Source organism: Pecten maximus, chromosome 11 (assembly GCF_902652985.1).
Source record: "Pecten maximus chromosome 11, xPecMax1.1, whole genome shotgun sequence".
Taxonomy (NCBI): domain Eukaryota; kingdom Metazoa; phylum Mollusca; class Bivalvia; order Pectinida; family Pectinidae; genus Pecten; species Pecten maximus.
The window spans coordinates 18,346,028-18,362,503 of record NC_047025.1 but is presented as its reverse complement, the minus strand read 5'-3'; the positions used below and the strand labels follow the sequence as shown (position 1 = coordinate 18,362,503).

The following is a 16,476-nucleotide window of genomic DNA, read 5'->3' as shown; positions in this document are numbered from 1 at the left end:
TTAGTATAATGTGTTTTGATTTGACAGATTTATTTATTTATTATGACCTTAAAGTGTATTAGTGAATATTGAATGATATCTGTGTTAAAAAATTCCAAATTCAGGCAGCTGATACAGTGACCTTGAGCTAGTCTGTGTTTGAATCTTCTGCCGTACAGTTACTGCCCAGTGTTGTATATATGTTGTACTTTTACCTAGACTCCATCTTTTTGTTTTGACTTTGCTATGTACTAAATATCACTATTCAAACTGTCACTGAGCAGACCAGCCATATTTATTACTTTAACCCAGTATGATATGAGCTGTGGGTTGCCTCATTACTGGGATGTAGACCGGCTGGCTGGTACAACATGTACATTAATGTACTAAGTAGGGGCACACTGCTTTATGATAACCCCCAGTTTTTATGGAGATTGTCTTTTCTGGCTAATGTCTTTTCTGGCTAAAACTGTAATAATTTGTCAATTTTATTTTTTTTAAAGTGGGTAATGACAATAAGTGGAGAAAGATATTGAAGATGTACCATTTATAATATGAAGAGGTTAAGGAAGTTTTGAAAGGTGTAAAGTAACAAACTCCACTGTAAAGTTACAGGACGTCAACCTGTCAGCACTATTGTTGATTCTCCATTAGGTATCATCAGCAGTGTACTCCGACTTCTGTCAGTCCAGTTTAGGTCTAGTCTGGGGTTGTGGTGATATCAAAGGCAATACTAAGCTAAGTCATACTAATGTTCACATGCTGTGTACTAAATAAGACTTGCTACATATACTATGGAAGACTAATCACTCCCATTCTTCACCACCATCAGCATATCAGCTCGCTGAGCGATCCTCACACACTGGTCCCCTTCCCACCTCCTCCTCCACAGCGTCCCTGGCCGAGGTCGCCTCTCATCCGAACCTCCCCGCCTTCCAGCAGTCAGGTAAGTCACTGTCCCTAGATGGGAAGGGGGAAGGAACAATTTTATATTAGTCTCTAACTCGTCTCCATATCCAACCCTATCAGTGGTCAGGTAAGTCACTGTCCCTAGATGGGAAGGGGGAAGGGACAAATGTATATTAGTCTCTAACTCGTCTCCATATCCAACCCTATCAGTGGTCAGGTAAGTCACTGTCCCCAGATGGGAAGGGGGAAGGAACAATTTTATATTAGTCTCTAACTCGTCTCCATATTCATCCCTATCAGTGGTCAGGTAAGTTACCACACTCTCACCTGTTAGGGGGAAGGCACCTGAATTATGCTACATCAAGCCCGCGACGTGTTGCAAGCAGTGTGGTACTATTGGTCAGCCCCATCCAAAAAGGGTACAGGACATGACATAGGTCCTATACCAACCTTCCAGTCTACTGCTCAGGTAAGTCGGACACCACAAGAGAAAGCATGTTGAATCATCCCTGGTCTTGGACATCTCCAAGAGGCCTACAGAATTACCTACATTGACTGGGGCAATCGAAACAAGGCATACATACCAGGTCACCTTTAACTTAATACAACTACCTTGCCTTCAGGTTTACAACATGTGACATGGGGAGAGGGGCCTACATCATCAGTCACTTGAAGCAATCTCTAGCCTTTAGTTATAGAGGTACAATACTTTTCCTTGACAGGGGGAGAGGGGCCTACATCATCAGTCACTTGAAGCAATCTCTAGCCTTTAGTTATAGAGGTACAATACTTTTCCTTGACAGGGGGAGAGGGGCCTACATCATCAGTCACTTGAAGCAATCTCTAGCCTTCAGTTATAGAGGTACAATACTTTTCCTTGACCAGGGGGAGAGGGGCCTACATCATCAGTCACTTGAAGCAATCTCTAGCCTTTAGTTATAGAGGTACAATACTTTTCCTTGACAGGGGGAGAGGGGCCTACATCATCAGTCACTTGAAGCAATCTCTAGCCTTTAGTTAGAGAGGTACAATACTTCTCCTTAACCAGGGGGAGAGGGGCCTACATCATCTGTCACTTGAAGCAATCTCTAGCCTTCAGTTATAGAGGTACAATACTTTTCCTTGACCAGGGGGAGAGGGGCCTTCATCATCAGTCACTTGAAGCAATCTGTAGCCTTCAGTTATATAGAGGTACAATACTTCTCCTTGACCAGGGAGAGAGGGGCCTACATCATCTGTCACTTGAAGCGATCTGTAGCCTTCAGTTACAGAAATACAATACTTCCCCATCCAGAAATTAGGCTTCATATAGGTAGGGCATGTACTGCAATACACTAGAAGAGCAGGACTGGAAGAATCAGAAATATTTGTATTATATACATCTATTGCAATGATCACTTCTGTGTTTATACTGAAAGCATCATTGTTGTCTGATAAGTATAGGTAAATTGTTAAGGTGAACGTTCGACCAAAAAATTAGTGTCAATTTCATCACAGTAGGCTTACATAGCTTTAGAGACCAGCAATCATCAAGATCGAAGTTAGACATTTAATGATCGTTGTAAAATATTATTGGCATGTCATCATCACCATCATCCAAGTGTATGCATGCTGTACTTACTGGTTGTTGTCATACTCCAGAAATCCTAGACCTCACAGGTAGCATGTCCACACATATAGTTATGGCCGTTGCCTCTCCATGGTACTACATGTACACAGTATATATTCGCTGGGTAAAATGGCTGCTGCCTGTCAATTGAACTACATGTCCACAGTATATATCGCTGGGTAAAATGGCTGCTGCGGAACTACATGTACACAGAATATATTGCCACTTGTCCATTGATGTACACTATATATGTATGCCCTTTACCAACTCTACATATTTGCATTTTCTCCATTGAGTAAATTATCTTTTTTATACAACAGAAGGTCATATCTATTGGTAAAGAAAATATAGAGTGAAAATGTTATAGCCTAAGGAACAGTCCTAACAGATAGTCGTTTCTGTGATAATTCTTTCTTGTTTTGCTCAAATCTCTCTGTTACCAATACTTTCATATAATATTAAATACAACTCTGTTATTTCTTGATAGATCGCTATACAACTTAGAGTAGGAGGTAATGTGTGGGGAATAAACGGCAAAACTTACTCTTATATTTTGATTTTTGTCTTCTACAACCTGAAAATAGACTTCAATGTTTATAATGTATTTCTATTCTGAATGTTTTTGGTTGGAGGATTTTTGAGTCATGAAAAAGTCAGAAAAAACATCTGTGTTTTATATTATTTTGGACTACAGTCCAGGAAAATTCTAAAATAATTTATTTATTTTTTTTTTTTTTTTCTGTATCAATTTCTCTGTTCTCCCACAGATTGCCCTATAGTGGGTTTGTTCTACATAGCATTATGTTAATGTTGTAAACAAAATTTTGAGTATTAATGTCTGGTATAATGGAGGAAATATTTGCCAGATGTAGGTAACTTGTCTTTTACAATCTCTGATTAGTGGGGGTAATAATGACCTGTCCTGAAGAATCACAGCAGTTTATTTAAGCTAACAATGTTTGGTCGTTCTACTTCACATTTAACATACTCAATAATTAAAACTCTCCTACCTCTTTTATACTAATGTTAATGTTACAATGATCGATCTGTTCCAGTTATTATTTCCAGGAAACAGACAATTTGTTCACAAAACCAGTATATTACATAATGTGTGTTAGTGTTACAATGAGAATGTATTTTAAATCACTTGATTTTACATAGATATATTTTTATTTGCTATGAGAATCATACTCTTCTTTAACTATTGATGTGAGCTTTATCCATAGCAAAATTACTGCAAGGATTGAAAATAACAACTGAGAATTCGTTTTTTTTTTTATTAAAACGTCCATGGCATCCATGTTAAGAAATGAGAGCTAAAGTAAATTTTCCTGTTAGGCCATTTCACAACACCAACTCTTCAATGAACACCCACTCACAAAAAAAAAAAAAATTAATTAGGGTAGATCTCATTTGACAAGCGTTGACAAGAATTTTGTCTATGTTTAGTTTTACCAGTTAAAAGTCATTATTTTCAGAACATAGGCATTGTGATGTGCTGTATGATTAAATCCAGAATAAACTCCTTATGAGTCAGTACTAGATTACAAATGGGTACACTTCTTTCACATCCATATTTAGTACAATATATTTTTTTTTATTTCAGACAAAAGCTCACCAGGTAGCATACAGATACATTTTGTTTTGTTTTCCAGCTATTTTTGTTTTTGAAATATGTTTTACTAAACAAAAATGTGTTTTAAACAATGATTAAGGCCTTTGTTTAATTCTCTAATAATTTTTTTATGCAGATTGATTTAAGAGAATTTTTTACAACAATGCTGAAGTAATTTAATTATTTGTTTGCTTCCATTTTTTGCACAGTTATGTTTATTGCTTTAACACGAAGTAATGCTTTGTAACTGATTCAGACAGACGATGTTTATACTTACCCATCACATTGAGCACTAGTTATATTTTACCACCGCTGTGCACAAATTAGGCTCCACACTGGCATACGTTTATTTAAAGTATTACTTACTGATAATTGCAATATAAAACCCCACATTTTGCAATATAGAGAGTTAAGGAATTACAGAAAAAGTAACTATAACTATATATTGAAAAACATTCACATCAAATGTACATTATGTTTATTTTCTGTAAAATTCTGTATGAGCATTTGTTGATAATGTTGTGAAATGATGAAAATGATACATATTATTAAGGTTTCTTTAATTTCTATTTAACACCATCTTTTTCAGCTAAAACAGAGATATTTACCATATTCATACACAATGTAATAGTTATGTACAAAGTACTGATATTGAATCATAAAACATAGGGCTGTTATGATCTGGGGCAATATGTAGTAAGTGTACACATCCATTTTGATGTAGAAAGCCATGATCAATCTATGAGATATGTCTTTAAGATGACAAACATAATTTTAGCCAATAAAATGTTACTTATTTGTTGATTTTTCAGAATTTGTACATATATATTCTTTAATGTTTAAACTCTTGCAAAATGAAACTTTCTTCATAAGGAGATACTTTATAGGAATATTTGTACTTTACTTTTAGATATGTACATTCAACATGCAAACGTTTCGTTGAAGTGTATTTTACATTCGGTAGAAAAAAAATCTCATCCACCACTTGAATTCTAAGGTTAAGATGTCTTACCTTTTCAAATTAGCTGTCCAGAAGATGCGGCGATCCAATAGCTGGTCATTTGATATCGATTCCATGGAGGACTACAAATTTGAGGACAGCAAAGACGTGAAACAAAAGGAGGCGGAGAAAGAACAGTTCCAACATGAGAGTAACAGCAGGTAATTAATCCAGGAAAGTTACAGTACTGAGGGTAGGTAGTAAACACTCGGAGAAATACAGCACTGAGGGTAGGTAATAAACACTCGGAGAAATACAGCACTGAGGGTAGGTAATAAACACTCCGATAAATACAGTACTGAGGGCAGGTAATAAACACTCAGAGAAATACAGCACTGGGGGCAGGTAACAAACACTCGGAGAAATACAGCACTGAGGGCAGGTAATAAACACTCGGAGAAATACAGCACTGAGGGTAGGTAATAAACACTCGGAGAAATACAGCACTGAGGGTAGGTAATAAACACTCCGAGAAATACAGTACTGAGGGCAGGTAACAATCACTCAGAGAAATACAGCACTGAGGGCAGGTAACAAACACTCAGAGAAATACAGCACTGAGGGCAGGTAACAAACACTCAGAGAAATACAGTACTGAGGGCAGGTAACAAACACTCAGAGAAATACAGCACTGGGGGCAGGTAACAAACACTCAGAGAAATACAGCACTGAGGGCAGGTAACAATCACTCAGAGAAATACAGTACTGAGGGCAGGTAACAATCACTCAGAGAAATACAGCACTGGGGGCAGGTAACAAACACTCAGAGAAATACAGCACTGAGGGCAGGTAACAATCACTCAGAGAAATACAGCACTGAGGGCAGGTAACAATCACTCGGAGAAATACAGCACTGAGGGCAGGTAACAATCACTCCGAGGGCAGGTAACAATCACTCGGAGAAATACAGCACTGAGGGCAGGTAACAATCACTCAGAGAAATACAGCACTGAGGGCAGGTAACAAACACTCGGAGAAATACAGCAATGAGGGCAGGTAACAAACACTCGGAGAAATAAAGCACTGAGGACAGGTAACAAACACTCAGAGAAATACAGCACTGAGGGCAGGTAATAAACACTCAGAGAAATACAGCACTGAGGGCAGGTAACAAACACTCGGAGAAATACAGCACTGAGGGCAGGTAATAAACACTCGGAGAAATACAGCACTGAGGGCAGGCAATAAATATTAGAGAAATAATTTCCCTTGAATACCATCACTGACTACAGAAAATATACTGTGGTTTTGAAAAATAGTTCCCTAGTTACAAAATGGAAGCTTCCTTGTAATCGGTGGTGTAGTGAGAAGCACATTTATGGGGTAGTACTATAGTATGCAAGTGGGAATTGGTGATTTGTACCTAATATACATCCCTGAGAGAAAATAAACACTCAAAGAAGCAGGGACACACTATTATAGACAGGAGAAGTGGGGGAATTATGAATCAATGGATGCTGCAACTTCGGAAATTTATTTTTAAGACAAACTTAAAATGTTCTGGATGTATCTATTGTCTGTTGTAAATTAACTATAGTTGTACATTTATGTTGTTGACCAGGATGATGGACCCAGGAGCCCAACAGCAGTATGACCAGTACCTGCGAGCATATGCCGATATCCTGTATCAGTGGGGGCGTGCCAACCAGGCAACACATATACTCAAGTTTGTCTCCACTCCTCAGGAGCAACACAAGGGGATAGGTAGGTGATAGGGACACCAGACAACACATATAATCATGTAAATTATGGGGCCACCAGGTAACACATATACTCAGGTAAGTTATGGGGCAACCAGGCAACACATATACTCAGGTAAGTTATGGGACAACCAGGCAACACATATACTCAGGTAGGTTATGGGGCAACCAGGCAACACATATACTCAGGTAAGTTATGGGACAACCAGGCAACACATATACTCAGGTAGGTTATGGGGCAACCAGGCAACACATATACTCAGGTAAGTTATGGGGCAACAGGCCACACATATACTCAAGTAGGTTATAGGCCAACCAGGCAACACATGTACTCAGGTAAGTTATGGGGCAACCAGGCAACACATATACTCAGGTAAGTTATGGGGCAACAGGCCACACATATACTCAAGTAGGTTATGGGACAACCAGGCAACACATATACTCAGGTAAGTTATGGGGCAACAGGCAACACATATACTCAGGTAAGTTATAGGCCAACCAGGCAACACATATACTCAGGTAAGTTATGGGGCAACCAGGCAACACATGTACTCAAGTTTGTCCGTTATGATGTGCCATTCACTGTCAGTTGTGGATAAACTTCCACTTGCCATGAATGACTCTTTAGATGGTCCTGACCAGGTGTTATTTTATGGGGCAATCTGAAATGAAATATGGTTGCCATCATGAAAAACACATTTAAAACTTCTTCTCAATGCAAAATCCACTTGTAATGTTGAGCTTAAAATTGGTGGAGATGTTAAGGAAAGGAAGCTGTCAGAAAGTTCAAAGTGTTCTTACATACATTTTTTAGCTTCTTTAAAAGTTTCACATGGCAGCCACAGTGGCCATATTGTAACATGATTGTACAATCATTGTTTTCTTGAACAACACCTATTTTAGAATTCATTTCAAGTTCTATCTGTGGAATAATGCTGTACATGGTGTTTTATAAAGATAGTTGGATAACTTTCCAGGCCCATAGGCCTCTTGTTAAATGCAGAAAAAATTCATGAGTAACTTGTTTAAATTGTAGAATTTGGACTGAATTGCCACCGCTGTAGGAAGGAAGTGCGAGGGCCTCAATGTGGATCCTGTAAAGTGCTTGCCTTTAACTGTGTCATATGTCACATTGGAGTCAAAGGTAAGACGTCATTTAGATTTAGAGAGTAAGGAAGTCAATATAGAACTGATTGGTTGGGGTAAAAGGTCAGACAGTAAGGGCAGAGTTCATCCAGTACTGATTGGTTGGGGTAAGAGGTCAGACAGTAAGGGCAGAGTTCATCCAGTACTGATTGGTTGGGGTAAAAGGTCAGACAGTAAGGGCAGAGTTCATCCAGTACTGATTGGTTGGGGTAAGAGGTCAGACAGTAAGGGCAGAGTTCATCCAGTACTGATTGGTTGGGGTAAAAGGTCAGACAGTAAGGGCAGAGTTCATCCAGTACTGATTGGTTGGGGTAAAAGGTCAGACAGTAAGGGCAGAGTTCATCCAGTACTGATTGGTTGGGGTAAGAGGTCGGACAGTAAGGGCAGAGTTCATCCAGTACTGATTGGTTGGGGTAAAAGGTCAGACAGTAAGGGCAGAGTTCATCCAGTACTGATTGGTTGGGGTAAAAGGTCGGACAGTAAGGGCAGAGTTCATCCAGTACTGATTGGTTGGGGTAAGAGGTCGGACAGTAAGGGCAGAGTTCATCCAGTACTGATTGGTTGGTGTAAGAGGTCAGACAGTAAGGGCAGAGTTCATCCAGTACTGATTGGTTGGGGTAAGAGGTCGGACAGTAAGGGCAGAGTTCATCCAGTACTGATTGGTTGGTGTAAGAGGTCAGAGTGTAAGGGCAGAGTTAAACCAGTACTGATTGGTTGGGGTAAGAGGTCAGAGTGTAATGGCAGAGTTTATCCAGTACTGATTGGTTGGGAAAGGAGATCAGTAAAATCTTGTTATCTGTAATGATCATTAGGGTAACAAGTCATAGGTTGTCTAAGTATTGGATAGCTGGGGTCAAATGTGAGTGTTCATGCATGTAGTATTATTTACATCATAAGTAAATTTTTGCAGTTGCCTTGCTGTAAAAGTGGAAATGTTCGCGGCGTGGACATTTCGCTTATTTCGCGATTTTAAAATTTCCGTGAACATAATAACACGTGAAAATATTGACACGCGAATAATTCCACCGAATCAAAAATCAAAAATGCAAGTTCCTAGTGGTATACCATATGTCGGCATTCAAGCGTCCTATCGTCTGTGATGTATACCGTTGTCATGGTCGGTCAAGAGACATGCATGGCTATACTAATTTTGGTAATATGTAAAATGATAGTATTTGATCTAATTCAATGTTTATTTATCTTTATTTTGTCTTCATTTCATGATAATTATGATCGTTACTACATTAACATTACTGTACAGATTAATCCCGGAGCTGCTCGGCCATTTTGTAGCTATAGGCCCCAAAACAGCACACGTTTCATTTGTTACACAAAAGATAAAATTCATTGTAATAGAAACACAAAGTCTTTACGTGGTAATATGTTTTATTTGAATCAGAAACTATCGATACATTATTTCAATAAATGACCGGTTTGATATATTGAAAATATGGTATTCACAAGCCGTTGTGTTTACGAAAGGGCTACTGTAGAAAAGGGTATTTGTTGGAGATTTACGTCAGAACATCAAAATGTTTGCTTTTAAATTGCCCAGTCGTATTTAAATATCTACCAAAATTATTTCATACCTGCAAAATTAACCATCACTAATTGAGACACCTGTGTTTGGTTTGACTGGACATGAATGCTTATGACGTCACTCAGCATGACCGGCCTCCGATCCTTTTAACTTTACATAACTTTGCCATACATCACGAGTACTGATATCGTATACATATATATCGCTATACATTGTCGGGGCTTATAAAGTTGCAACCAGCTGTCTCGTGCGTGGTGTATTTTTTCTACACAAATGCCAAATGACATCGCAGCGCAAAAAGATATTTTCATTATGACTGACAGCGTGAAAATATCCACTTTTACAGTAGTAGTATTTAAATAATTTGAATGTATCCTATTTTGTGGATGAAGTAGCATGATCTTTCCAGAATTATGTACATTTTCAGCTTAATGCTTTATTTCTTAAAATAACCATAAAACTAAAATATGAGTAATTCTTGACCATTGCAGGCTCCTCCAATTTCTGTTTGACTTGTGGACATGGTGGCCATGCAAACCATATCCTTCACTGGTTCCAGACCCATGATGAGTGTCCCTCAGGCTGTGGATGTAAATGTATCCGAGGAAAAACATACATCACCATGTCCTCCTACAACTCCTGATGGACAGACCTACACTGTCACCAAGAAAGTACCCACATCAGCAATTCCAAAGGAAAGGTCCCGACCTTTATCAAAGAAAGAAGAAACCCAAAATCCACAGTTACCTAGGAAATTACCTGTTATGTATCCCATAGGGGAGGAGAAAATCCACATCTACAATTTCTAGGAAAAGGGCCTGGCCTGTATCCAAGGGAGGAGAAAATCCAAACCTTCGATTTCTAGGTGATGGTGCCGATTGTGTATCCAAAGGTGCAATGAACCTAGTGAAGCCATCCAACTAGTCCCTATACAGGGCCGGAGGGGAACCACCTAGTCCCTAGACAGGACTGGAGGGGAACCACCTAGTCCCTATACAGGGCTGGAGAGGAACCACCTAGTCCCTAGACAGGGCTGGAGGGGAACCACCTAGTCCCTATACAGGACTGGAGGGGAACCACCTAGTCCCTATACAGGGCTGGAGGGGAACCACCTAGTCCCTATACAGGACTGGAGGGGAACCACCTAGTCCCTAGACAGGGCTGGAGGGGAACCACCTAGTCCCTATACAGGGCTGGAGGGGAACCACCTAGTCCCTAGACAGGGCTGGAGGGGAACCACCTAGTCCCTAGACAGGGCTGGAGGGGAACCACCTAGTCCCTAGACAGGGCTGGAGGGGAACCACCTAGTCCCTATACAGGACTGGAGGGGAACCACCTAGTCCCTATACATGGCTGGAGGGGGACCACCTAGTCCCTAGACAGGGCTGGAGGGGAACCACCTAGTCCCTATACAGGACTGGAGGGGAACCACCTTGTCCCTATACAGGGCTGGAGGGGAACCACCTAGTCCCTAGACAGGGCTGGAGGGGAACCACCTAGTCCCTAGACAGGACTGGAGGGGAACCACCTAGTCCCTATACAGGACTGGAGGGGAACCAACTAGTCCCTATACAGGACTGGAGGGGAACCACCTAGTCCCTAGACAGGACTGGAGGGGAACCACCTTGTCCCTATACATGGCTGGAGGGGAACCACCTAGTCCCTAGACAGGACTGGAGGGGAACCACCTAGTCCCTATACAGGGCTGGAGGGGAACCACCTAGTCCCTATACAGGGCTGGAGGGGAACCACCTAGTCCCTATACAGGGCTGGAGGGGAACCACCTAGTCCCTATACAGGACTGGAGGGGAACCACCTAGTCCCTATACAGGGTTGGAGGGGAACCACCTAGTCCCTAAACAGGGCTGGAGGGGAACCACCTAGTCCCTATACATGGCTGGAGGGGAACCAACTAGTCCCTATACAGGGCTGGAGGGGAACCACCTAGTCCCTATACAGGGCTGGAGGGGAACCACCTAGTCCCTATACATGGCTGGAGGGGAACCAACTAGTCCCTATACATGGCTGGAGGGGAACCAACTAGTTCCTATACATGGCTGGAGGTGGACCACCTTGTCCCTATACAGGGTTGGAGGGGAACCACCTAGTCCCTATACAGGGCTGGAGGGGGACCACCTTGTCCCTATACAGGGTTGGAGGGGAACCACCTAGTCCCTATACAGGGCTGGAGGGGAACCACCTAGTCCCTATACATGGCTGGAGGGGAAGCCTATGCTAATACATTGTAATTACCTTTTCAAGTAGGTTGGACTGAGGTTAGTCTGTACAACTACTGCTATAACAAGAAGGAGCACAGACTTGCCCTTCAATGTTGTAGACTATGATTCACAGGTAACAAGTAGTAAAGTCATGGAAACATAGAATCGGATATCATTGGTTACCTATAACAGAAGTTTTACTATACGACAGATCAATTAATCCTGGACCAGGCTGAGCCTGATAGCCAGCGACACATAGACAAGCAGCCTTCTTATGGAGAAGTGAGAGGGCTTGAGTCTCTGGTGGTTAAAGAGACTGGAGATTTTTTTATATAGGCAGAGCCTATCCTAGCATAACTGAGATGTGTTCCTGTGACCCAAATCTTAGGTTCCAAATCTTAGGTTCAAGTGATTCTTTCGTTTTGTCCTACTTTCCACAGATAATGGATATGTTTTAAAGAGATTTTTAAGAGAATGTTAAGAATTTTGTTGGGTACATTTGTATTTTTGTGTGTATATTTATTTATGTATTTTGTTTATAGCGAGACATACATGCATGATGGAAATTTATCAATGTAGAACCCCACGTCATGTTTAACACAAGATGATGATTCTGAAGTGTTTTCATCGAGAGTTGAAGTAATAATAATGATGTCCATTATTGAATTTACTAATAGTGGATGTGTGACTATGGTTGTCTTGATGTATAGATATCTTCAGCTAGGCCTGAACGTGTAAATGTATGTGTAAGTTATGTGTGAGTTATGTGTGGGTTATGTGTGGGAGTTATGTGTGAGTTATGTGTGGGTTATGTGTAAGTTATGTGTGAGTTATGTGTAAGTTATGTGTGAGTTTGTGTAAGTTATGTGTGAGTTTGTGTATGTCTGAGAATATCAGTGCTAAAGGTAAATACAAGATCATGAGATTTTAATATCACACAAAACAAAAGTGAAATAGCTGTTTTGTTGTATTGATGTGTTGTTACTGAGATACGGGAATGGTTACAGTAACTGAACAATCTTAGATATCAAAGAAATGGATTTGTTATTGTTTCATTGTTTAATTTTCAAAAGCCTTCATTTGATGGAGATGTACAAAATGTAAAAGATTAATAATATTTGTCAGGAAGTTGTTATCTGGCCTTGTTTTTGTCATTTGAAATGTCAACCAAATGTATATAGTTATCAGTGAAATGACTAGTCGTCTGTAACATTGAATACTAGTATACTAATACAAAAAATTGTATAGTTACCAGTGAAATGATCAGTCATCAATCTCACTGAATATATTTGTCAGTCACACTGAATATACTAATATAAAGTTGTTGTTGAAATGACTAGTCTTCAGTCGCACTGAATATACTAATGTATATATTGTCAGTGAAATGACTAGTCTTCAATTACACTGACTATAATAATTGTATATTTGTCAACTGACAGTTTGGTATATTTATGTTTTGAACAACGACTGTGATATTTACACATGTTTAATGTGTTTTAAATGCTGTATCTGAAATGTATGTATTCACGATTACAAATTCATTGAACTTCATATTCTATAGTCACCGAAATCATCTGACAGTGATTTTAATTCAAAAAATATATGAAGATTTTGTCTTTTTGATGCCCAGTACATTGAAGAAAGATCCTGGTTCGGTATGAAAACAGTTGTAATTAATGCAGCAGTTTTTGTTGATCAAGATGTCTTTGTAAGACCCAGCCATTGAATGGTAAAATTAAAGGGAGATAACTCTATTGTAAAACATCTGTACACAAGACAAAATGATGCAAGTTATGCAGTTCTACAGTTAGACGTTTTTGAAATACAAGCAATTATAAATTTAACCAGGAATTACTGAGGTATTTACTGTTTATGTTAATACTCTGTTGGTTGATGACTTGGTATAAAATATTTCTTTGTTACCCGAGTTACATCATTACATCGTCATGTATTGCAGGTTTATTGCAAAATGAGGTCAAAGTAATGAAAAGGCATAAATATGGTAATAACCTTTAATGTCATTTAATTGAAAATGTTTAAAGGTACTTGAATGTAATAAAAATTTGAAATGTTTTTAATGTTGCATTTTGTAATTGATTTCCTCCATAAACAAGAAACAAGAAAAATGATTTTTTTTTTTTTTTTTAAATGGATGTGTCAGAGCAACACAAATGATCCTGCCAGTAAACAAGGTGAACTTTGGAACTTTTTAGTATTATAAATTGCTTTGTTAAGATGATTTTCAGAACAAATCAGGTATTGGTTGACAAAGGATGGTAAGTAAACTGACATTGCCTATATGTATCATTGAGGTATCAACCAAAGGGCTTCTGTACACTTGCCTAACTGGTATCCCCTGTAAATGTTGGCACTTCATTCACTAATATAAACCCTCACACTTTCGCAATCATGATGGTGCATATAAATTAGCATAATACAATATTCTTAATTACTTAAGTACTTGCATATCATTACACTCCCAAACTAAGCAAATACTCTCGCACTACATGCACCTTACATAATGTGTTTTTAGCTCGTCTCTTCGGAGAAGAGGAAGAGCTTATGTTGTCACCCCAGCGTGGCGTCGGCATTGGTTTTTCAAATGTTAGGTTTTTGGTGCAAGTGTGTTTCCCTTGATCACAAGTTGTGCATATTGCATTGTGGGATTGGTCAGAAAACGACATGGCCGACAGGCAGCCATCTTGGATTTTGACCATTGAAGTTTGTTATCACTATTTCTCAGAAAGTACTGAAGGGATCTTTCTAAAAGTTAATATGTAGGTTCCCCTTGGTCCTTAGTCATGCATATTGCATTTCGGAACCAATCTGAAAACAACATGGCCGACAAGCAGCCATCTTGTATTTTGACAATTGAAGTTTGTTATCGCTGTTTTACAAAAGGTAATGAAGGGATCTTTCTAAAATTTCATATGTAGGTTTCCCTTGATCCCAAGTTGTGCATATTGCATTTTTGGATTGATCAGAAAACAACATGGCCGACAGGCAGCCATCTTGGATTTTGACCATTGAAGTTTGTTATCTCTGTTTTCTTAGAAAGAACTGAAGGGATCTTTCTCAAATTTCATATGTAGGTTCCCCTTGGTCCTTAGTATGCATATTGCATTTCGGAACCAATCTGAAAATAACATGGCCGACAGGCAGCCATCTTGGATTTTGACCTTTGAAGTTTGTTATTGCTATTTCTCAGAAGGTGTTGAAGGGATCTTTCTAAAATTCAATATGTAGGTTCCCCTGGTCCCTAGTTGTGTATTGTATTTTGGAACCAATCAGGAAACAACATGGCCGACAGGCGGCCATCATGGATTTTGACAATTAAAGTTTGTTATCGCTATTTCTTTTTGAGGGCAATCAGAGATGAACATGGGCAACAGTTATGCACAATTCCTGTATAGCACGATCCTAACAACAATATGGGCAACAGGCAGCCATCTTGGATTTTGGCTATTGAAACTTCATTAACAATTTCTTAAAGTACTAAATGTCTATTATGGTTCTTTTTCAAATTTGAATGTAAGAGGTTCCCCTTGGTATCCAGTTGTGCAGACAAGTCTGATTGAAAGAACAACTAAATGGATGCCAAAGACTGGCCATCTTGGATTTTGACAATTGCAGGTTACTCCTGCTATGTAGTATTATATAAAGTTATAAAATGTTTGGAGGAAGAGTGAAAGAAGGGAAAAGAAGAGAAAATATCAGTCTTTCATTTGACCGATATGGATAATTCAACGATGTTAAGACAGTCATCCACTGCATGTTAGGGTTAGGGTTAGGGTGCCTGGAATATCTGTTTTCAGTTTTGGAAATAGATGAAAGTCTGATGGAACGATATCAGGTGAATAAGGCGGATGCTCAATCAATTTAAAGCCACAATCGTGAATGGCAGCCATGGAAATGACAGACTCTTTCACCCTAACCGACTTTGTCCATTTAGCAAAAGCTGCTAGTCTTGTTTACTTTAGAGTGCTACCTCGTCGATATAAACTAACCAAATGAGACCAGTCCTTGGGTACACGGCTCTATATAGTCAGAGAATAGTAGGACTTAAAAGGAACACCATTGAGTACCTCCTTCAATACAAAGCTCACAACTAATCAATCCGCCATTGTAGACATCCCAAGAGCGTCTGTTATGACGTCATAAGTTTAGCCACTGAGACGGCGATAGTTTTTCATAAAAGCTGTTGTTCAATTTAAAGGATTACTAATGTACAGAAGACATCAAATGCCTAGGAAACACAAGCATTGTGTTGTTTTCTATGATAAGTATTGGAACGTTTGCTGGTCATCACCTATTTTCAAGAGACAGTGATGGTGTGTTAAAGATCAAGATAACCATTCTGTTGTCTCAAAAGAAATTAATTATTACATTCCAACAATTAAGCACATAGCTCTTTACAGGTTAGACATTCTTCGCCAAAGGCCATGGTATGAACTATATATCAGTAGAGTACGCTTATTACTGCCTCCTGGTAGCTACCAAGCACCAGGTAACCCCCCTAACAGAGCTGCTGGGTACACGTGTTCATGTTGACTTTTGTACTGATACGCACGGAACCAGCATAATCTATAATTAAGAGTTTTATGTGGGGGCCTGACTACAACAAATTATCACTGGTTACTTCAAACAGTCATGGACATGCCACTACAGACTAGATAGGCTGCTCGCTTCTGTTGTCCTTTCCGCATCTATAGAACCACTAAAGCGTGGCATAGGTCGAGCTCAGTGGTGCCTTTTACAG

The 16,476-nt window shown here is 39.5% G+C and overlaps 1 protein-coding gene and 1 long non-coding RNA gene across 12 annotated transcripts in view; one reads left to right on the top strand and one right to left on the bottom strand.

Annotated features, from left to right (window-relative positions):
- LOC117338656 (GATOR complex protein WDR59-like) overlaps positions 1-10,216 on the top strand; it is a 47,399-nt gene extending 37,183 nt beyond the window's left edge. For 4 of the 11 annotated variants that reach the window (XM_033900019.1, XM_033900020.1, XM_033900018.1 and 1 more), the window contains 5 exons: positions 812-925; positions 5,138-5,273; positions 6,674-6,816; positions 7,849-7,956; positions 9,990-10,216. In XM_033900019.1, the coding sequence (XP_033755910.1) occupies positions 812-925; positions 5,138-5,273; positions 6,674-6,816; positions 7,849-7,956; positions 9,990-10,141 (653 nt within the window). In that variant the 3' untranslated portion in view covers positions 10,142-10,216. Of the gene's footprint in view, positions 1-811; positions 926-1,105; positions 3,905-5,137; positions 5,274-6,673; positions 6,817-7,848; positions 7,957-9,989 lie in introns of those variants that run through there. The other 7 variants (XM_033900024.1, XM_033900025.1, XM_033900023.1 and 4 more) reach the window with 3 other exon arrangements.
- LOC117338657 lies at positions 10,166-11,502 on the bottom strand. Its single transcript, XR_004535009.1, has 2 exons — positions 10,515-11,502; positions 10,166-10,450 (listed from the first exon to the last, which is right to left on the bottom strand). It is a non-coding gene; the product is annotated as an uncharacterized LOC117338657 (long non-coding RNA).
- Positions 11,503-16,476: the final 4,974 nt, after the last annotated feature.